This window comes from Rhinolophus hipposideros (genome assembly GCF_964194185.1).
Source record: "Rhinolophus hipposideros genome assembly, chromosome: 19".
In the NCBI taxonomy this organism is placed as follows: domain Eukaryota; kingdom Metazoa; phylum Chordata; class Mammalia; order Chiroptera; family Rhinolophidae; genus Rhinolophus; species Rhinolophus hipposideros.
Window position 1 is genome coordinate 11,454,831 of NC_138065.1, and position 21,628 is coordinate 11,476,458.

Genomic DNA, 21,628 nt, shown 5'->3' on the forward strand with positions numbered 1-21,628 from the left:
CCCGTCCTATTCAAACTACTTCTCTTTTTAGAGTTATTCTAGTTAATCAATTAAGAAGGGATGTTAGAATTAAAGGCACAGTTAATTATGGAACTGGGGCGTTAATATAGCAGAACGAGGGACAACCTAACATCTTATGCCTCCTGGTGGAGATACACACCAGCAGCTATGTATGAGTTCAGTATGCCTGCTCTCTCTTGCACCGCCCTTACTCTCAAGAAACTAAACCTGAACTGATCTAACCTTGCTCAGAGTCTTCAATCTAGCTACCAATTTACGGGAAATACACGGGATAGAGGGACATGTTAAAACTATACCAGATGGACACATTCAACAAAATCTAGAATGAGCGAAACTGCAGGAAAAATAACCTGGTTCTTTCAACAAATTATGAGGAAAGTAAGAGAGAAGGGGGAACCTTTAGATTAAAAGACACACCAACCAAATATAATGTGTGACCTTGTTTAGAACCCAAATCAAGCAAACCAATTATTGGAAAACAATTTAGGAAAACTTTAACACTGCCTGGTTATCTGGTGATGTTAATTTTTAAAGGTGGGATAATGATATTGTGGTTACAATTTTTTAAAGAGTCTTTTAGAGATACACTGAAATATTTACAGATGAAATAAGTATATATCTAGGATTTGCCAGGCAATTATCCTGTAGAGGCGGGGGTCGGGGGAGGGAGTAGGTAGAGAGGTACAGATGAAATACTGGCGGCTCTCAATTGTGTTTGAAATTTTCCATTGTAAATTGTTCAGAAGGGGAAAAGTAAGAAAACATCACTATCAGTAACACCAACAAAAACACAGAGGACGGGAATGGATTTGAATTTTGTTTCCAAGCCTTCCAAGCTGAGCAGCCCTGGGCTAGTCATACAACCTCTTAACGTCCCTATTGGTTAAATGGACACAAGTTCCACCTAATAAACTCGTATTGGCTCAAGCTAGAAACCTGGGTGCTGCCTTTAACTCTGTGGCTCCCCCAGTCTCCACAGAATCCTGTCTGTTCCCCGGTCTCTCTCATCCTCCCACCACTATCCATCTTGTCCATCACTGCAATCTTACGACACTCCAACCTGTTCTGCAAACTGTCCAGAGATGTTCCTAAAATGCAAAATCTGATCACGCCATCTCCAGCCCGCCTTAGAACCTGGAAACTGCTTTCGATTGGCTTCAAGACTTTAGTGCCTCCTTGAATTTTTCAACCTAATCTCTTCCCTAATTCCTTAAAATGACTTAGAAGGCCTTCCACTACTTGATATTGTCGACCTGTCCAACTTCTGTCTCTCCCCATTCTCTCTGCTCCCTCTTTAGCTTTAGCTTTGGTGAAATTCTTTGTTTTTCTAATGCACCCTGTACTCTGTAGTTTCAGTACTCGTGTATGGAATGCGGTTTCCACCGTCACTCTGTGCCCTTGCTAGCTCCTATTTATCCTTCAAGGCTCAGGCTACATAGTACCGTGTTTCTCCGAAAATACGACCAGGTCTTATATTCATTTTTGCTCCAAAAGACGCATTAGGGTGTATTTTCAGGGGATGTCTTATTTTTTCATGTACAACAATCTACGTTTATTCAAATACAGTCACATGGTCTTCTTCTGGACATCGTAATAAACGTACTAAATGCGTCCGTCTGGCTGACGATCTTAACTGGGGCTTATTTTCGGGGAAACACAGTATTTCCTCCGAAAGGCCTACTCAGTTTGCTTCTATACATACTAAGTTGGGTGTCTTCTCACATTTAATACAAGATAGTATTTGTTCCTATAGGAACCTGTACATCTCTGTCATAACAGGCAATATTTATAGAGGACTTGTAATTACATATTTATGAAGTGTATATTACTATGTTGTCTCTAATCCTCAAAACTTAAGATATTTTTAATGTGAAACTGTAGTGTTAATTATTTCTATGAGTGAATAATAGCTCAACTCAGCTTTTTGCAAGAAAATCAAAAGTTTTCTTTGTTCATCTTTTAATGAATTGTAATCTACTTATTCTCCCCATTAGGCTTCAGAATATTAGAAATGAAGTAGATTCTAGCAGACATACCACCTCTTACATTCAAATGCTTGTTTACATTTAAAGAAATATAAATCAATAACAATCCTGACCACATCTATTTGTAATTTTAATCCAGCCACTACACATTTCTTACGATTCTGGAACAAGATAGGTCATGGGTTAACAAATTGAAATGGCTCACTTAGATCTCGATTTGTTGAACAGATTTTTGGATTGCTGTATAATAGAAAACAGAACACACGCATATACAGATATTCCAGAATATAACCTGGAATTCTGCCAAGCAAAACCTGCCATTGAAGGACATGGCCTCCAACTTCTAGACAAGAATAGATAATTAATCTGCTACTATAAGACTATTAATTTTCACCTTGGATGGTGTATTCAATAGCTGATGGGCTTCAATTCTTTCTGTTTGAAGTCATAATTCAGCAGGAGCAAAGTTAAATGGGAGATTGATGCGTTTCACGCTATATCCCCTTAAAAGAAATCTACTTCTAGAATTGGAACCGTAACCTTAGTAATAAAAGGCTAACTTGGATCTCGGCATTGTACTCTGTTCTCCTGTTTTGCTAATTGTCTACTGAAGTAAAAATAGTTGCTAGTTTCTTGAAAACTCTTAATAGTAAACATTTTAATAGGTATTTCACAATTTTTCATAAAATTTTAACCTTCAAGTTGAACTACTAAAGGGAGAAATATTTTTATTGGAATTTGTTTGATTATGCTTATATTAATACTTTGCAAGTCAGACTTAAAAAGTAAAAAGTTTCTCTTTTCCTTATTTTGAAAATTCTTGTTCTCAATTTAAAATGCTCATTAATATATACCACTGTTATCTATTCTATGGTCTACAAATACTTATTTTTGAAAGAAATTGCACTAGTGTGGGGAGAAGAAATAAATGAAATATTTAAATTAACCTTCAACAAAGAAACCAGAACCTGAATTGAGAGTTTCTATATATTAGTGGGCATATACTTCCTCCTCCTACCCCCTGTATAAAATCATGCTTATTTGGATGAACACATGCCAAAAATCACTGCCTTATAAGGAGAATTTAGAGTGTCTGTTACAGAATCAGATGATCAAACATGACATTGGCTGAGATTGACAAAGGAGGGTTAATTAAGTAAATATATATACATGTATACAGAGGGTGCCAAAAAATGTATACACATTTTAAGAAAGGAAAAAACTGTTAAAATTGTAGTACTCAATGTATACCAATAACAAAAGATGAATACAAGTCATGTGTATACAATTTTTTGGCACCCCCGGTTTGCACACACATGTAACATACATATGTATATTCAGCATATTAGTTGACCATTTGCAAGTATGATCAACTTCATCACTTCTCTATACTACTTATAAAACTTTAATCCTCATTTCTAAAACAACTACAAGAAAATTGGGATTGACATTTGTAAAACTGGGGTCACTAGAGCAATATTATAGGGCTACAGTAGAGTATTAAACAAAGTCAAGATGAATTCATTGGACTTGTTCATCAGCATAGGCCCAGTCAAGCAGAAGTATAAACAAGAAGTGATTCGTACTTTTTTTTTTTTTTTTAAGGAGGGCACAGCTCACAGTGGCCCATGCAGGGATCAAACAGGCGACCTCGGTGTTACGAGCACCACCCTCTAACCAACTGAGCTAAGAGGCCACCCCAAGTGACTCATACTTACTGTTAAGGCTTGGGCATTCTGTACTTGCTTATGAAAGTTAGTTGAAGTTGCATATAGCCAAAATTTCCCATGTTTGTCATTCTTGGAAATAGCTCACCTGGTTTTGTTCATGGAACAGGAGAAGTATCTCTCACTGCTGCTATGTTGATAAATTGATGTAAAAGGTGATATACTGATTGCCAGGAAGCCCTGCAGGAAAACTTAAACCCATTTCATTAAACAAGTCAGGAATAGCTATGATGCGTGTCATTTGGTGATGGCACTAAGTTTCATTCTCTGGAAATCTTTCTCCGTGCTGGGTCTTTATGTCCACATGTTTTCATGTTATTGGCAAATTTATGTTTCTGCCTTTTCAAAGAATTTCCAACCTTGAGGCTTTGCTCACCCAAGCAAAAGTAGCTGAGTAATATTCAGCGAAGACCCTTCTTGAAAAGCTATCATTCACAAGGTAAAAAAGTGTCATACTTGAACAATCTTTACAGAAGACTGCAATGGACACAGAGGTGGCAGAAAGGCTGGGAATTAAGGGGTATTGTTTATTTATGTTGGAGAAATCCTCCCCCCTCAACCTCCGACACCCATTCCTGTCTTCTTTTAGGTGGTGAAAGGGCCCTGAGATCTAACAAACACCCTCCATTTCATCACATATCCTTTGGCACATGTTACATGTACTGGAAACAGCAGCCCTTTTCTAGATCACAGTAGACACGAAGACAGTTAGAAATGTTAGGTTTCGTCTATTTCATGGTGCTCACAGCTTTCTTGTTGGGAAAAACTTTGAACAAATTCCTAGCTTAGGTAGAAAATACTGTCCAAGAATATGTATGATATTTAGGACTACAAGAAAACGTGAGGAAGATTACAGGGACTCTTAAAGGAAATGAAATTATTAGTTCTTTTGTTCTATATTATTGCACGTTCTTTTTCTTTTTAACTGACTAAAAAGTTTTACATCCTTGATCAAAATTATTTTAATAAGTGAGAGTTTATATAAATACTTACTACTTTTATCAAAGTATAAAATAGATATAGTTTAAGTAGACTTATCACTTACAGTGAAAACAATAGTCCATTCTGCACCCTCTCCTGCCACCCTTTCCCATAGACATACGCATCAGGCTTTCCTGTAACTAATACATCCCAGTTAGACATTTCGTCACTTCTGTGATCAAAGAGAGCTTACGGTTTACAATAACAGGCATTCTCAAAGTGTAGTTTATGGACTCAAGGACCGAAGAATCAGGGCGGAGTCCTCAGGCTCCACATTGGAACTAATGATTTAGAAACAATCACTTACCAAGTTTTGGTGCAATATCAAAGAAGAAAATCCACAATTATCTGAAAAGGCTGTTAAAATACTTCCTTTTCCAACTAGATATCTGCTTTAGGTTGCTTTGGATCAAAACTTTGAGTTATGCTGTCTTAAAAAAGAAATACTCTCTATTTATTGTTAGGATGGCCTGACCATGTCAATAATAAAAAAAATCTGAAAATTATTGGTAACTAAAATATTGATGTTTTTAGGGATTATAAATATGAGCTAAATAAAAACAAGATCTAGAATCAATTTTAGTAAATTGTTAAATTTCTTTTCAAGGATGGGACAGTATATTTGAATTCTTGTACTGTGGGATGGATTTGCTCTGAATGATAAGGGAGATACAGTTGGAAGTTTGCAGAGCCAGGTTTACATTTTTTTAGGTTGTTTATATGCAGTTTGATCAAAATCATGCATTTCGTTATTGCTACCGTGTTTCCCCGAAAATAAGACCTAGCCGGACAATCAACTCTAATGCGTCTTTTGGAGCAAAAATTAATATAAGACCCGGTATTGTATATTATATTATATTATATTATATTATACCCGATCTTATAGTAAATAAGACCAGGTCTTACGTTAATTTTTGCTCCAAAAGACGCATTAGAGTTGATTGTCCAGCTAGGTCTTATTTTCGGGGAAACACGGTGTTTGGCTAGACACCTACAGTAGTTATATTTCTCTTTTCACTGGTGCTGTTTGGTTTTTTATTGTTTTTTCTTCACTCTACTCAGTTTCAAAACGGAAAAGACTACAAAAGAAGGCGAGATTCCTTAGACCTTAAATCTAGGAATCTACGGGGAGGGGGGGGGAAGGAGGGCGGCAGGTGGTTCTGCAAGCCACGAAGCTGGACGATGGCCAGTTTTAAAGTGCAGTAGACTCGCTACTTTAGCAGCAGTAGCTTCAGTAAATCAGCCTTTCTGGATTTGAATCTTTCCATGTGAATTTCAAATCTAAAACTGGTGTACACTTAGTAACAAATTCTTTTAAGATTATTGATTTTAGATACTTTGTGCCTCTTAAGTTCACAAACTGGCCATTGTCATTTTAGGAAACGACAGTGGCTTTGTTTTAAATATTGAAGGAAAAGTATAGAGAACATAATGAATACTAGTATTTCCAAGGGCTTTTGTAACTCTTCTGGAGATGGGCAGAGCGTGGGGAGTATGGAGCACAGGTTGGCTTTCCAGATTAGTTTACTTGTAATTCCTGAGAGTTACAAGAAAAAGAGAATTCAGGAAATCTAGAAGGTGGTTCTTATTACCACCGTCATTGCCAAGAAAAATTAGGGTTTTCTTGTTTCCCATTGTCCTTTACAAAGCAAATTAATGAAGAACTTTCTCATCACCTTATCACTTTTTTTTTTTTTTTTTTTTTGGTTAATCTCCCCAACACTTTCAGGCAACTACTAGAGAGTGAAAATAATAGCTAAACTAATCGGAAGGCCAATGTGCACATTGTAAAGATTAATCTCTTAAACTTGAATCTCTTAGCTTCTGGACTTCAGTACTCCTTCTCAACAGGAGCTTTGAATACTGTACACTGGGGCCTACTCTACTCATAATTTACTTCTTGAATGAACCCTTTTGTTTATAGCTGAGATTTGGTCAGTTTGAAAGAAAATAATATGTAGATACTGATAATACACACATACTGTTTTCTACTATGTACCATCAGAATTTTTAAGTTAATAAGGACAGCCATTTGTCAGATGGTGACAGAACTGTGTTGGATCCATGTGTGGTTTTTTGAAGTGTTCTTTTTTTTTTCAAAACTTGGATACTTTTATTTCTTATACTTGTTTTCCTCTGAATATTTTTAAAGCTTTTTGAAGTTTTAAATCTAATTATGACACTATGGAATAAGGTTTTATTAACTTGATGAGGCAAGTCTTAGTGACTAAAAATTATAACTGCTTTAACTGGGGCAAATCATAGCTGGCAGCTAAGCTCAGAGTTTAATCACGTCCGGCACGTATTAGCTGATTGAATCAGAGCCTGGCTTGTTAAATAGCTCTACCGTTCTACCTCTGTGTGTGGGTGTCTCCCTCTGTGTGTAAACATTCTGAGGCAAATTAATCTTTTTAGTGGTTCTTTGATTGAAAAATTTCAAGTGCTTTTCTCTTTATTCATACTTAGATGAAGGAAAAACTTGTAAAATTAATGCCTGGAGCAGTTCTATTTCATATAATTTTAGAATCCAGACTGTTTTCCTTTAGAACCGAGCTGTTAAATAGCTTTTTATTATATTCATTCCAGTAGAAATTTTAGGAAGCTTCAACTTATTTTTATCCCACCTGAATCATAGGAAAGTGAGACGCCCCAGGACAGAGATCATTAATCTTTAACCTGGGTTATATTTTTAAGGGAATTATTCTCCAGATCGTCAGATTCACATGTACCCTTAACTATTTGGTTGGTGCAAAAGTAACTGCAGTTTTTGCAATTATTTTTAACCTTTTACCACAGTTACTTTTGCACCAACCTAATGTTTTAAAAATCATCTCTCCTGAGAATAGATGCCTGAGGTCTTCTGCTTCTCCTTTTCTAATTTTTAAAAGCCCTTACTCACACTACAAAATAAAGGTATATGTTTTATTTATCCCAATTTTTATTGTGGGTCACTACCCCAGGCTATAAAAATCTCTGGAGCCCCCAAATAAGGGAAAGTTTCAGAACGCATAGTCCCAGAGAAAGTCCCATGACAAATCCATTGAGGGGTTAGGTCAGAAATATTGGATGAGACAGGACCTATTCCATGTGGACAACAAATTCCTTCTCTATTTTCTATGTTAGAATTAGATTTAGAAAGTGAGACAGTTATCACAGGGATATGTATCAACACATTTCGATTAAAATGAGGTATGACTTTGACAAACCTATTTTACTTGATTGGTTTAAAAACCGGACTGGCCAATTAGATTATATGGTGAGTATGTTCCATAAACTGGGCTAAATCTTTAGTGTCAAAGTTTTGGTAAATATATTTAAAGCACATAGATTACAACATACAATATGCTAGAAATTATATTCTTTGTAACTATTAAGCTTAAAAACAAATTTTAAATGTCAAATTAATATACAAGAGGGTACATATTGTTTTCTGTCTACACAAAAGCCTCCACATAGAAGTTTACCGCAGCTTTATTCATAACTACAAAAACTTGGAAGGCAAGATGTCCTTTAGTAGGCAAATGGATAAATAAATTGATACATCCAAACAGTGAAACATAGGGCTAAAAAGAAATGAGCTATCAAGCCAGAAAAAACATGGAAAAAACTTAAATGCTATTACTAAGTAAAGAAGTCAATCTGAAAAGGCTACATACTATATTATTCCAACTATATGACACTCTGGAAAAGGCAAAGCTATGGAGACGGTAAAAGGAGCAGTAGTTGCCAGGGGTTATGGGGGAGGGAGGGATGACTAGTGGGAGCACAAAGAATTTTTAGGGGCACGAAGCAACTCGTTATGATACTACAGTGGTGGACACATATCATTATAAATTTGTCCAAACCCATAAAATGTACACCAAGAGCGAGCCCTGGAAATTGACTGAGGGGTTGTTGGAACTGGAACAGGAATGTATAGCTGAAGATGAAGCAGAAGAAGAAAGAAGAACCCCCAAGAAAATTCACAGTGAGGGATTTAACAGAAGCTTTTGCAGACAAGCTCTTTTGAAAGTTTGAAAACATACCCCAACACTGAAAGGTTTTCAATACTAGAGAGGAATGTTCATGGTACATATATCTGCTTACAAGCAAGTCTATGATTTAATAAAAAACACACACAAGAAAACAAGTAAATAACCATGGACATATTTCTGAAAAGACTGACACCTCCTCAAGGAGTGCCTCAGGCAGGTCCTTAGGACGAATTCCAGAAGAAGGCATTGTTGTCTTAGAGGACAGCTCATTGGCCCTAAACACCTTCCAGTGGGACGGGCCATGGAGGGGTGAGACAGAGATACTAATGACCCGGCCCTGTGTAGGCCCAGCCAGTTGAGTGTGTGTGTGTGTCTTAGTTTTTAACAAAATAGTTTAGACAGTGAAAACAGAGAAAAAAGCTTATAGAATAAGGATATATAGAAAAAAGCTTTCTGTACCTCTGTACAATGTGTTTGTGTTTTAAACTGTTATTACAAGAGTCAAAACATTAAAAAAAATAAAAGTTTATAAAGTAAAAGTTACAGTAAGCTACGGTTAACTTATTATTGAAGAAAATTTGTTTTTCATAAATTTGGTGTAGCCTAAATGTAGTATTTACAAAGTCTCCAGTAGTGTGCAGGCGTGTCCTAGGCCGTCCCATGCACTCACCCTTCCCCCGCTTAACTGACTCGCCCAGAGCAACTTCCGGCCCTGCCAGCTCCGTTCATGGTAAGTGCCCTGCACAGGTGTACCACTGTCTATCTTTATACCGTCTCTTTACCGTCCCTTTTCTGTGTTCAGATATATTTAGATACACAAATACTTAGCGTTGTGTTCCAGTACTCAGTGCAGTAACATGCTGTAAGGTTTGTAGCCTAAGGAGCAACGGGCTGTACCTCCAGCCCGGGTGTGCAGGAGGCTGTACCATCTCGGTGTGTGTAAGTGCACTCGGATTGCACAATGAAGGAGTCACCTAACGATGCATTTCTTAGAACATGTACCCGTCATTAGGCGACAGTGACTATATATCTACGTATGTGCCTATAAGCAATATATTATTGTTTTGCATTTTTTAAAATTTTATATAAATGGCATGTGTCTATGGTGGGTTTTGGAAATGGTGGTCAGCATCCATTACATATCTTTTCAAGTGTAATTTGCTATATTGCAGAGGCTTCAAAGCTAAAAACTACATTTCTCAGGTTCCCTTGCAACTGTATTTCTGAATTCAATTTAAATTCTGCTAGTCATAGTGCCTTTATGTGCCGTTTGTGAGGCAGAATTGGAACTGATGTCTCAATGTCTAGTTACTGGCTTTGGGATTTTGAGAAGCTGTCATAGGCGGCAAACGTTCTGGAGCTAACGGCGGAAAACAGCCTCTGATTGTGGCGTCTTCCTGATTTTGATGATTATCTGATTCTGGCAGCTTCTTATCTCGCTGGCTTCCGATTTGTGGCAATAGTGATATAACATATGGAGGCAAACGCTTTCTGGTTATAGAAAAAGGAGCAGCTTTCCAATGGCCTGAGGAGTGCTTTGTAAGAAAGTTTCATGGGTCCAAAGGAACAAATGTTGGGGACCCCTGAGAGTGAGAGCTCTGGTAACATCCTGTTCCTTTGGGTTGGGATTCTGAAGGGTGAATTGGAGGCAAACCCGTTCTCAAATGAATAGCAACCTGATTTTTGCTGTAATACAGTCTGAGTGGAGATAATCTGAAACGAAGATGCTAACATACGGCTGTAGCATGAGTAATAACATAGGGTGGAAGCCAGCTTTAAATAAATTACAGATCTTTATGAGAAAACAGGTAGGCCTACCACCAAACATTCCCATCTTCTCCTTCTTTATAAACTAACAGCAAGTTTCCGTTTCTAAACATGCTATTCCTTAGTACTAGGTGGCTTCAAGGAAAGGGATAAACTTTGATTTGAAACTACCATCTTTTGACATAATCTTCCAGCCCAGGAAATGAAACCTTTGTGTATTCAGAATGATCTTTTAGTTTGCAAATTGCTACAGATCTAGTGAGTCAGGTACCCACTTCCTAGTACTTTAAGTCAGCATATAAATAAGAGAGAGTAAAAAGCAAGTTAAGTACTGAAGAATACATTTTGGGAAAAGGGAAAAACTTTTAAAGCCTATCTTAAACTATGAAACTTTTGTAGGGTATGTGTTATGTGAACTTTGCAAGCAGAAAAGTGAAACGAGGCATTTAGTTAATTTACAGTAATTTGAGGAATTACATTAAGTACTAAAACAAGTAGGCTTATTATCTAAATACAAAGGCTACATTTATTGGAAAGGACTTATTTTAGCTGTGGTTCCTTAAATGGTGATGAGCTGTTTTCCTTTAAGCTAAAGTGCTTTATTGCTGATAAACTGTTTCGATTTTATCTTTCAGATAATTGGATTTGAATTGCACTTTGGAATTCATCTACACCTAAAATGCCGCCAGCAGTTGGAGGTCCAGTTGGATACACGCCCCCAGATGGAGGCTGGGGGTGGGCAGTGGTCGTTGGCGCTTTCATTTCCATCGGCTTCTCTTATGCATTTCCCAAGTCTATTACAGTGTTCTTCAAAGAAATTGAAGATATATTCCATGCCACCACCAGTGAAGTGTCATGGATATCCTCCATTATGTTGGCTGTCATGTATGGTGGAGGTAAGTACCCACTAAGGCCTGCTGCTTTAATGTTCAGTAAGCAGCCTGAGGCGCTGTATTCAGTAACGTTTTTCTATGACTTATTCACTGAGGTGCTTTGAAATGTTATTTCATGAAGCTTTACGTCTAGAGTCACATTTTTCATTCCCGTTAACAATGACAACTTTTGCTCTGTTGTTCCACTACAGTATTCTGAAACAGAATTGAGAAATTATGAGGAGGCCTAATTTGCTCCCCCTTAGTATTGTTGAGCCTAAAATAGCTCTCAGAAAAATGACATATGCACAACTGATTTTTCTAATTGCTTTCTGCTAGACTCTTGAGATGTAAGCTTAAAGATTTTTAAAAATTGATGTTGGGAGAATTAAAGTAAATCAGGCTAACCTGAATAGCATAGTTCAAAGTCTCAGGTAAAAGCTTTTCATGGTATTAGAAATAAGGAACTGAATAAAATCTCCCCCTTGTTCCTTGCGATATTATTAGTCCTAAAAGCATTTTAGCTGCATGTTTAACTTAAGTTTATCATTCTTTCCCCTTCTGTCCTCTTTGACATGTTATGAAGGAAATGTGGAGAGTAAATTGCTTATTTAATATCATTTAAAATACTGTTCATTTCACCTTTGCATATCAAATCACAATTTAACATGTAAAAGTAAAAACCCTACCATAGTACTTAAAATACATAGTTATTTAATTAACAGAGATTCTAAAGCCAAGTGTGTTTATTTACTGGGATTCACAATGTCTCATGTTGTTTACTACGTGTTTTCCCTTCCATTAATCTTATATTTTGGTGGCAGTTTAGTACCTCAGATTATTTTCATATATAGCTCTTTAACAGCCAATATAAATGTTTCGTATTTCGACTATAAAACCTTAGCTTGAGGCTTGTGACCTGATGGCCGATTCAACTAATATTTCTTAGTCCTCTGTACATATTCCAACTAGACTAGGTGTTGTGAGAGAGAACACTGGTCTTGAACCTTGCCTTTGGGAGGTTTAGAATCCTATTGAGACAAGAACAAATTTACGAAACAGGAATAAGTAGCTGAAGTCATAATTTAATTAAGTGGCTAATTTCATTGCACGGAGAAAACGTAGTCTGGTTGCCTTAGAGAGAGATACATTGGATGATTGAACAGGAGTGGGAAGACTTTTCCGCTGTATATCTTTTTGTGCCTTTTAAATTTTGAATGTAAGCCTGTTTTGTCTATTAAACTAAGTACCTCTTTAAAGAACATAAGTGCTAAATTTTATTACTTTTTTAATAAGTTCAGAGAAATCAAAAGGGACTTTGGACATTATCTAGTTTCTGAGAGCCAATCACTTTGGAGGCTTTGAACTCCATCTGCCAGGACAGGTTCTGACTGTAATCGCTTGAAGAAATTGGTATAAATATGACCCAGAGGTACTCCAGGTGCTCAGGGTATCTTTAAGCTGACTACAAGCCAGAGGGTCACATGTTGCTGTGCCAGCTGCCAAGAGCTTGAGAGCCACTTGCATTTTGCATCAAAATTAAGTGATGTCAGTTGTGCTAATTGCACATGACACTTTCTTTTGGGAAAACAGTTAGTTCTTTGTCCTCATGCAGAGATAACTAGCACATTTCTCTGAGTCTGTGTTATAATAGGCCTATAAACTGTACCCCTCTCTATTTTTAATGATAGCTAATTGGGGCCATCCTTCCTGAAATAACTCAGAAAGACAAATTGCCTATCAGGAGCCTTGTGGCAGAATTCTTACTAAATAGGTTATTGTTTTGATTGGCTCTTAAATGATATGTCCCCTCAGAATTATCATCACTTTTACAACTGCCATAATCCTTTAACTGGTACATTTGGGCTACACCCTCAACACTAATATGAGCTGGAAGTGGTTTCATTTTCCTTTTTCCAGTGCTTAGGTTCAGCGATACATACTGATGCTTGTTAGAGTATATTTTTCAGAGGAGATCTTAGTTGTCTACTTTTGGTTGATTTGAGGTTTTCCTTTTTGTCTTTTTAACGTGAAAGTGTAAATTTACATGTTTTCAGTTCCATAGTGATGTCATCTTAACATTTCTATTTAAAATACTGCAAACTTTACAGCATTAATTTCTATCTCATGGAGTGTGGCAGTATTTTGATCTTTGTAATACGGACTATACTCACTCTGTTTCATGAGTAGTTTATATGAAAATATTTCATGAGTATTCTTTCAGTATTTACTTCACCTTACACAAGCCATAAGTTCAAATTATTTCCAAACCATTTGTGGCCTAATTATTTTCATGAAGTGACTTAGAAAGTCAATGAAAACTTCTTTATGCATATCCTTGGTTGAGCCTGGAGTTTCTCCTGGCAGCGTTATTGACCCAGCCCCTTAGAGAGACGTGGTACTCTGAAATACTAGGATATCAAAAGCTCTAATTCCTTTTTGCATGTTTATTACATGTATGTATACATATATACATGCATATCATAATTAGAATTTGAGTTCCCTGGGGCCAGAACCTGTCTTTTAATCTTAAAATACCACACTGCAACTCTGGATAGTAACAGAATATAAGTAACTGCAGAATTTCCCATAGTGTTTATGGAAATAGAATATGTCAACATATGATCAATAATATATTCTGAATATGTACATTATATCTATATTTTTAAAAATAGACTTATTCTTCCTGGGAGCATAGAATAAACAGAATAAGGTCAGAATTTACTATGCTAATAGAAGCTCAATGTGATTTGTATGCCTTCTGTTTTATAACTTAGTTCTAAAACTAGAGTACATATAATGGGGAGAAAATGGGCTGGATTTGAAAAACGGACTGGGTCTCACCAGCTTTGTGACTGTGCAAGTTTAAACCTCAGTTCTTTCTTTCCCTCATGTCCCCTTCCCTACTGCTGCATTGCCGTGACCCTTATTTATAGTCATCTACCATCACCGCAGACAAGTTGTGTCATGTAAACAAAGTTGTTGTTTCCATAAGTTCATATTCATGAAGTAGAGACATAAATATTCTTGTAAGTATAAATAAATGAAATTCAATGAATGTTATTCAATCTGTAATCAGCAAATAATAGTCTACTTAAGAGTTGTGTTACAGCTTTTAAAACATTGTTTGCTTTGGATAAGACTCTCTCTTATGATTAAGACAAAAATTTGGAAAAGGGGAATTGCAGATCATACCAATTTGTGGCAAATAATGAGAGGCCATTTGATTTTTGTATTCAAAAACTGATATATGGAATGCATAAAATCTTTTTCTTCCTGATTCTTAGAATACTTCACTTTTTATTTACTTCCTTTTCTCACATTCAGGAAAAACTGATTTTTTTTTATGCATCTATTTAGCCGAAGAAATTTAATCTGGTTTTCTTAAATAACACTCCATTTCCTATCCTCTTGAGTTGTTAGACCCAAGGATATTTTGACCATTCTCTGACTTAACCTTCTCCTGCAAGCATTGTTTCACTGTATTGCTACCACAAAATAGTATAATATAGGCATGGAACCAGGTTAACTCTGAAACTTACTCAATTCAGTACCTGAGACATCCAAATGTAATTGGAAACAGTTTTGTTTTGTTTTAAATTTAGACGTCCTAATTGCAAAACTACTTAAATTTGGGAAAAAATAATTATGTATTTTGTCTTTTACTTTTTAAAAAATATGACACAAACCACAATTAATGATAATATGTAAATAATGCTCTAAAATCATCTCATCATATGACTGTGCCTATCCAAAAATTAAAACAGAACTTACTAAATATATGTTGACCATATCCTAGATAAATCAAGAAGCCTGTGAATATCCATTACCGAGACATTTTCAGCCAGTCTGCCTTATAAGAGAAAGATTAAGGGTAAACTAGTCTTTTAGATTGTAGTAAAATCCCATCTAGTATTTCTAGATATAAAAGATACACAATTAATGTTTTTTTAGCCTCTTTATTTTCCAGTACACATACCTATGACTATGAAATAATTACCGAAAGCAGTATTCTTACCATTGCCTTTTGTTGTATCTGTTTATTTTGTAGGACTTGTTATTAGTGTCATTAATGCCTTGTGTAGATGTGAGGGGTAGGTTCCTTTCCTCTGTACCACTAAATTTTGGTTGTCTCTTAGGTCCTATCAGCAGTGTCCTGGTGAATAAATACGGCAGTCGTCTGGTCATTATTGTTGGTGGCCTGTTGTCAGGCAGTGGCTTGGTTGCAGCTTCTTTCTGTAAGAGTGTACACCAACTTTACTTTTGTATTGGAGTCATTGGAGGTGAGTGGCTGTTGATTCATTTTCCAGCATTAATTTATTGCTGGGTATTTGGTGTTCGTCTTTCAGATCTCTTGAGTGAAATTCCTTCCTTATAGAAATTACATGATTATCATTTTGAAGAGCTGTAAATACATTAAGAGTACCAGAAACAAACTTTTAAAGAAATTTCTGTGATACAGTATGTGGTCATTGTTTGTTGAATGAATGAATGGATGAATGAATGAACTGAAAGAGATAATTGCATCCCTTGTCCCAAGAATAGTCAGTGGTGGTGGATAAAATGTGTCTGGCAACATGTTGCAAAGGTGGCCGATGGTTATTGTTCTTACCTCTTCCTCTCGCGGGGGAATAGGCTTCTATTGGAGCAGGAGAGGGTGTTAAACATAAAGAGGGAATTATCAGGGAATTATCGGGGGCGGGGGGGGGGGGGGGAGCTGTTAGTTCAGTTGGTTAGAGCATGGTGCTAATAACACCAAGGTTGTCGGTTTGATCGCTGCATGGGCCACTGAGCTGTGCCCTAGCCCTTTGTGAACATGAATATTTTCTCAGAATAGATTTGTAAAAGTGAAACTGCTGCATTTTTTAAATACATATAAGTTAACTTCCCTTCCATAAAGGTTATATTTAGTTCTACCACTATGTATGAGAGAAAATATACCCTTGACAATAATGGGATATTATGTTTTTTAATCACTGCCAATTAAACAGATGAACAGTTATCTCCTGGTTTTAATTTGTATCTCTTCGATTATTAGGAAAGTAAATGTTTCTATATGTTTATGGCAGTGTATTTGGATTTTTTTAAACAAAAAGAGCTACTTTTGTTTATTGATTTAAGAATAATATATAATAACTTTACATGTTAAATTATTATCCTTTTACATGACAGTTATTCTTCCAAATTAATTTTTTAAAAATATTTAATTGTGGTAAAATATACCTAAAATTTACCTTGTTAAACATTTTTAAGTGTTCAGTTCAGTGGTGTTACATATACTCATTGTTGTGCAAATATCACCACTATCCATCTCTAGAACACTTTTTTTTTCCCTAGGACACTTCTCATCTTGCAAAACTGAAACTCTGTACCCACTACGTAATAACTCCCCCTGCTCCCATCCCCCACAGCCCCAGGCAAACACCCTCCTACTGTCTGTCTCTATGAATATGACAAGTCCCTCACATAGGTAGAATCATACAGCTTTTGTCTTTTTGTGACTGGCTAATTCACTTAGCATAATGTTGTTTTGTTTTTAACTTTGTATTTATTTTAAGTGTGTTTTTCCAGGACCCATCAGCTCCAAGTCAAGTAGTTGTTTCAATCTAGTTGTGGAGGGCGCAGCTCACAGTGGCCATGTGGGGATCAAACCGGCAACCTTGTTGTTAAGAGCACTGCGCTCTAATCAACTGAGGTAACCGGCCCATTCATCCATGTTGTAGTATGTGTCAGAATGTCCGTACTTTTTAAGGCTACATAATATTCCATTGTACATACCGGAGTCCCCAAAAAATGTATACACATTATAAGAGATATTATCTGCTCATGCAGTTCACCATCGTCAGAAGTGTCTGGACGCTGACGGTAACCACTTTGAGCACCTCTTGTAATTGCAGAAGTCAAACATGACTTGTATTCATCTTTTGTTATCAGTACATATTGAGTATTACAATTAATAGTTTTTTCCTTTCTTAAAACGTGTACACATTTTTTGGTACCCTCTGTGTACACCATATTGTGTTTATCCATTCATCTGCTGATGGACACTTGAATTGCTTCCACCCTTTCGGTATTGTGAATAATGCTGCAGTGGATGTACAAATATCTGTTCTCAATAAATTTATTTTTTTTAAATCAAAACATGTATTGCACAACTAATCATTGAAATTCTTAAGAGGCACTCGATGCTGCAGCGGCTTCCCTTTCCTTCACGGAATCCATGCCCGAATCTGCAGTCTACAATTTGTAGGTGCCTCGTCCGACCCGTCCCGATGGCGTTTCGTCTTGTAGCCTTAGCACTCCAGTGGTACTTTCTCTTCTGTGGGGCACGCTAGCCACATTTGCCACAAGTAGACTTCTGAAGGTAGTAGGCCTTAGAGCCACAGCTGCAGAATAATCGGTGCGTCTTATTGCGACACTTTCTGAATGATGACGTTCCCTTCATCATTTGGCCGAGACCAAAAGAGCTCAACAAATTTTTTGCTGTTGGATTTTGAGAAAAATTTTTAAAATTTACCATTTTCCCACTTTGTTCCCTCTTTAAGTGTCTACAATTTTCAAATATCCAAATTCTCAGTCTATGATTTCTCTTATGTTATTCTTAGAAAGGTGTTCTCTACTCCAAGATTATGAAAATATTTGCCTATTTTTTAAATATGCCTTTTTATATTTAAAACTTCTGGATGGATGAAAACATTTGACATAAAATGTGAAAAAAGAACTATAACTGTTTCCACGTGGCTACTTTACTTGCTCTTTTATTCATTCTTCAAATATTTATTGAGCAACAACCATGTCACGTCAGGCACTGTTCTAGGTGCTGTGAGGACAGAGTGACACATTGGGCAAAGGCACACTCTTTCATGGGAGGGGACAGCCAGTATTGCTCAAATATATGAATAAATAAGAAAACTATCAGTGATTTTTTCTTGTTTATCAGTGATAAATACTAGACAACGCCTCAGAACCGTATTCTGACGGGAAGGACTGAGTAGTCAGTGAAGGTGAGGGCTCACTGAAGAGAAGATCTTAACAGATCTAAGCAACAACAGGCCACCAGCTGTGTGAAAACCGAGGGGGCAGCAGGCCTAGCGCGGGGGAGGATGGTCTGCAATGAGGTCAGGGAGGGAGGCAAGGGCCAGTGGAAAGGTTATGAATAGAAAGCCCTTAGGTTTGAAATAGGGGTGTGACTGCTCTGCTTTATCGGTTGAAGCCTCTGTGAATATCTTAAACATAAATGGTAGGGAGGCAGAGGGGCCCAGGGAGAACATCTAGAAGTTATTGGAATATTATACTAACACTACTTATTGAATAATTCTTTCTACAGTAATTTTTCTTTTTTTGTTCTTTTCTTCCTTTTTTTTCCTTCAGTAATTTAAAATGTCACTTTTATCTTACATTAAATGATTATATATATTTCAGGTATGTTCCTGCACTTTCTGTCCACTTCCACTGATCCATGTAGATTTCCGTATTCCTGAGTCAGAGTCACACTATTCTAAGAACAGTAGCTTTTATTTATAAGTCCATTTAAATATCTGTTATGGTTAGTCCCACTCCTCCTGTACCACCAAAAACTTCCTGGTCAACTGCATGTGTTCTCTAAGTATGTTTTAGCCATTCTACCTCATCTCCACAATGAAATAGCCTGACTTTTCATTGGAATCACATTAAATTAGTGCTTTATTTGGGTTGAACTGACATCTTATCGGTGTGTTTTATTATCCAAAAACGTGTGTGCATGTCATTTTTAATTCTCCAACCCTTCAGGAAAGTTACACAATTGTACTCATTAAAAAATGTGCACTTTTTAGTTTTTCGTACTATTGTAAAAGGAAAATTCTGTGTTGCATTTTCTACTGTAAAACCATTTTTCCTCTATTTGATTGTCTACTGAATGCTCTCCTATGATTATAGTGGTTCATAGCAGGCGATTTTGAGAGATTTGAAAAATAGGCAGTTATTCACCTTTAAATACTATAAACAATAATAAAAATGCCTGATATTTATTGAGTGTTTACTGCATGCCAGGCACTGTTCTAAGGGCTTTACGCACAGCAGTGCTGTGGGCCCGTTTTACGGATCAGGAAACGGGCAGGTCAACATGTCTGACATCACACAGCCAGTCAGTGTGATGCCGGTATTGGCACTCACTGGTCTGGTTTTTAGAGCTCACACTTTACACCCCTATACAATATGTCCTCTAATAATGGGGATTTTTGTCTCCTTTCCGTTATTTATACCTTTATTTTAATTTGTCTGGTTAAGTGGTTCTAGATATTTCTGACATTTATGACAGTATTTGGTTTTTTCCCCCCCTCCCCAGGTCTTGGTCTTGCCTTCAACTTGAATCCAGCTCTGACCATGATTGGCAAGTACTTCTACAAGAAACGGCCGTTGGCAAATGGACTGGCCATGGCAGGCAGCCCTGTGTTCCTCTCTACCCTAGCCCCCCTCAATCAGGCTTTCTTCGGTATCTATGGCTGGAGAGGAAGCTTCCTAATTCTCGGGGCATTCCTACTAAACTGCTGCGTGGCCGGAGCCCTGATGCGACCGATAGGGCCCACAGCAACCAATGCAGAGAAAGACAGGTCTAAACAGATCCTTCAAGAAGCTGGAAAATCTGATGCAAAAATAGTGGCAGGTGATGCAAATACAGATCTTATCGGAGGAAACCCCAAAAAGGAGAAATCATCATTCTTCCAAACAATTAACAAATTTCTGGACTTGTCCCTGTTCACTCACAGAGGCTTTTTGCTATACCTCTCTGGAAACGTGATCATGTTTTTTGGATTATTTGCTCCTTTGGTCTTTCTTAGTAGTTATGGCAAGAGTCGGCATTACTCTAGTGAGAAATCTGCCTTCCTTCTTTCCATTCTGGCTTTTGTTGACATGGTAGCCAGACCTTCTATGGGACTTGTAGCCAACACAAAGTGGATAAGACCTCGAGTTCAGTATTTCTTTGCTGCTGCTGTTATTGCAAATGGAGTGTGTCACCTGCTAGCACCTTTGTCGTCCAGCTATACTGAGTTCTGTATTTATGCGGGATTCTTCGGCTTTGCATTTGGGTGGCTCAGCTCAGTATTGTTTGAAACACTGATGGACCTCGTGGGATCCCAGAAGTTCTCCAGTGCTGTGGGATTGGTGACCATTGTGGAATGCTGTCCTGTCCTCCTGGGGCCACCACTTTTAGGTATAGTATGTCTCCCATCCGTGCTTCAGTTAACATAACACAGGCTTAGAAGATTGGGAAGGTGATAGAAAACAGAGACCGATGAGCTTCTTGATGGTAGAGAGCACGTCTTTCTCATTTCTCTACCCTCAGTGCTGGCACAATGCTTGCCACAGCATAACTGCTCAAATACAGAACTGAATTAAATTGAACCATCAAGCTGACAGGGGAGTGAAATAATTTTTTGCTAATGGCATTGTTTCTTAAAATGTTTTCTCTTTGTAAAACTTACATGCTTATTGTACAAAAACATGTAAAATAGACCCCACCTCTAAAGCACTGGTGGTAATTGGCATGTTAATAATGGAGTTTATTTCAGTAGTAATAATTAAAGTAGTAGTAGTAATAATAAAATAATAGCTACCATGTAAGCTCCTAGTGTACCAGGGACCGTCCTAACCATTTTCTGTATTGTCTTATATCTCACAAGTCCAAGGTAGGGAGGGACTCTTAGAGTTCCCACTTTATATGGGAAGAAATAGAGGCTTTCAAAGGTGAAATAATTTGCCTTAAATCACACAGCTAGTAAGTGAGTATATAATTTGGGAACTAGTTCTTAAATATTTTAAATTAATAACTCAATAGATAATACATAGTGAAAAAATAACAGCTCTCCTTCTGGATGTGACTCATACTTTTGAAAGTATGATTTAGGAAGTGAGTGAAGATATATAAAAGAAGACCTACAACTGACTTTTGATCATGCTCTCTTCCTCATTTGATACCCAAATGAGTTGCCAAGCCCTGTCATTTTTCACTTCCTAAATCTCTTTCCAATCTACCACTTTCTCCTCCTTATCCATAGTTCCTATCTCCTATCTGGGCTGCTCCAGTAGCCTAACTGGTCTACCTGTATCCACTCTAGCCAACCTTCAATCTGTTTATCCTTGCAAATGTAATCTGTTATTTCAGCTGATTAGAACTCCCAGCTGCTTCCCATTGTTCTTAGGCTGAAGATCAAATTCCCCAATGTGGCCTGCAGTGACCTTTGTGTCCCCCCATTTCTTGATGCTCACCTTGTGCTCTGCTCCAGCAGCCTGGCCCTCCTCCCACCACCTGCCTCTGCACC

General features: G+C 37.2%; 1 protein-coding gene across 4 annotated transcripts in view; it reads left to right on the forward strand.

The window, feature by feature from the left end:
* The window catches only part of SLC16A1 (solute carrier family 16 member 1), a 34,796-nt gene that overhangs the window by 6,144 nt on the left and 7,024 nt on the right, over positions 1–21,628 (forward strand). For all 4 annotated transcript variants that reach the window (XR_013991730.1, XR_013991731.1, XM_081026038.1 and 1 more), the window contains exons 2-4: positions 11,091–11,351; positions 15,467–15,610; positions 19,654–20,520. Coding sequence is in view for 2 of the 4 variants with exons in the window: in XM_081026038.1 (XP_080882164.1) it covers positions 11,135–11,351; positions 15,467–15,610; positions 19,654–20,520 (1,228 nt within the window). In the remaining 2 variants the exon portion in view is untranslated. The remainder of the gene's footprint in view (positions 1–11,090; positions 11,352–15,466; positions 15,611–19,653; positions 20,521–21,628) is intronic.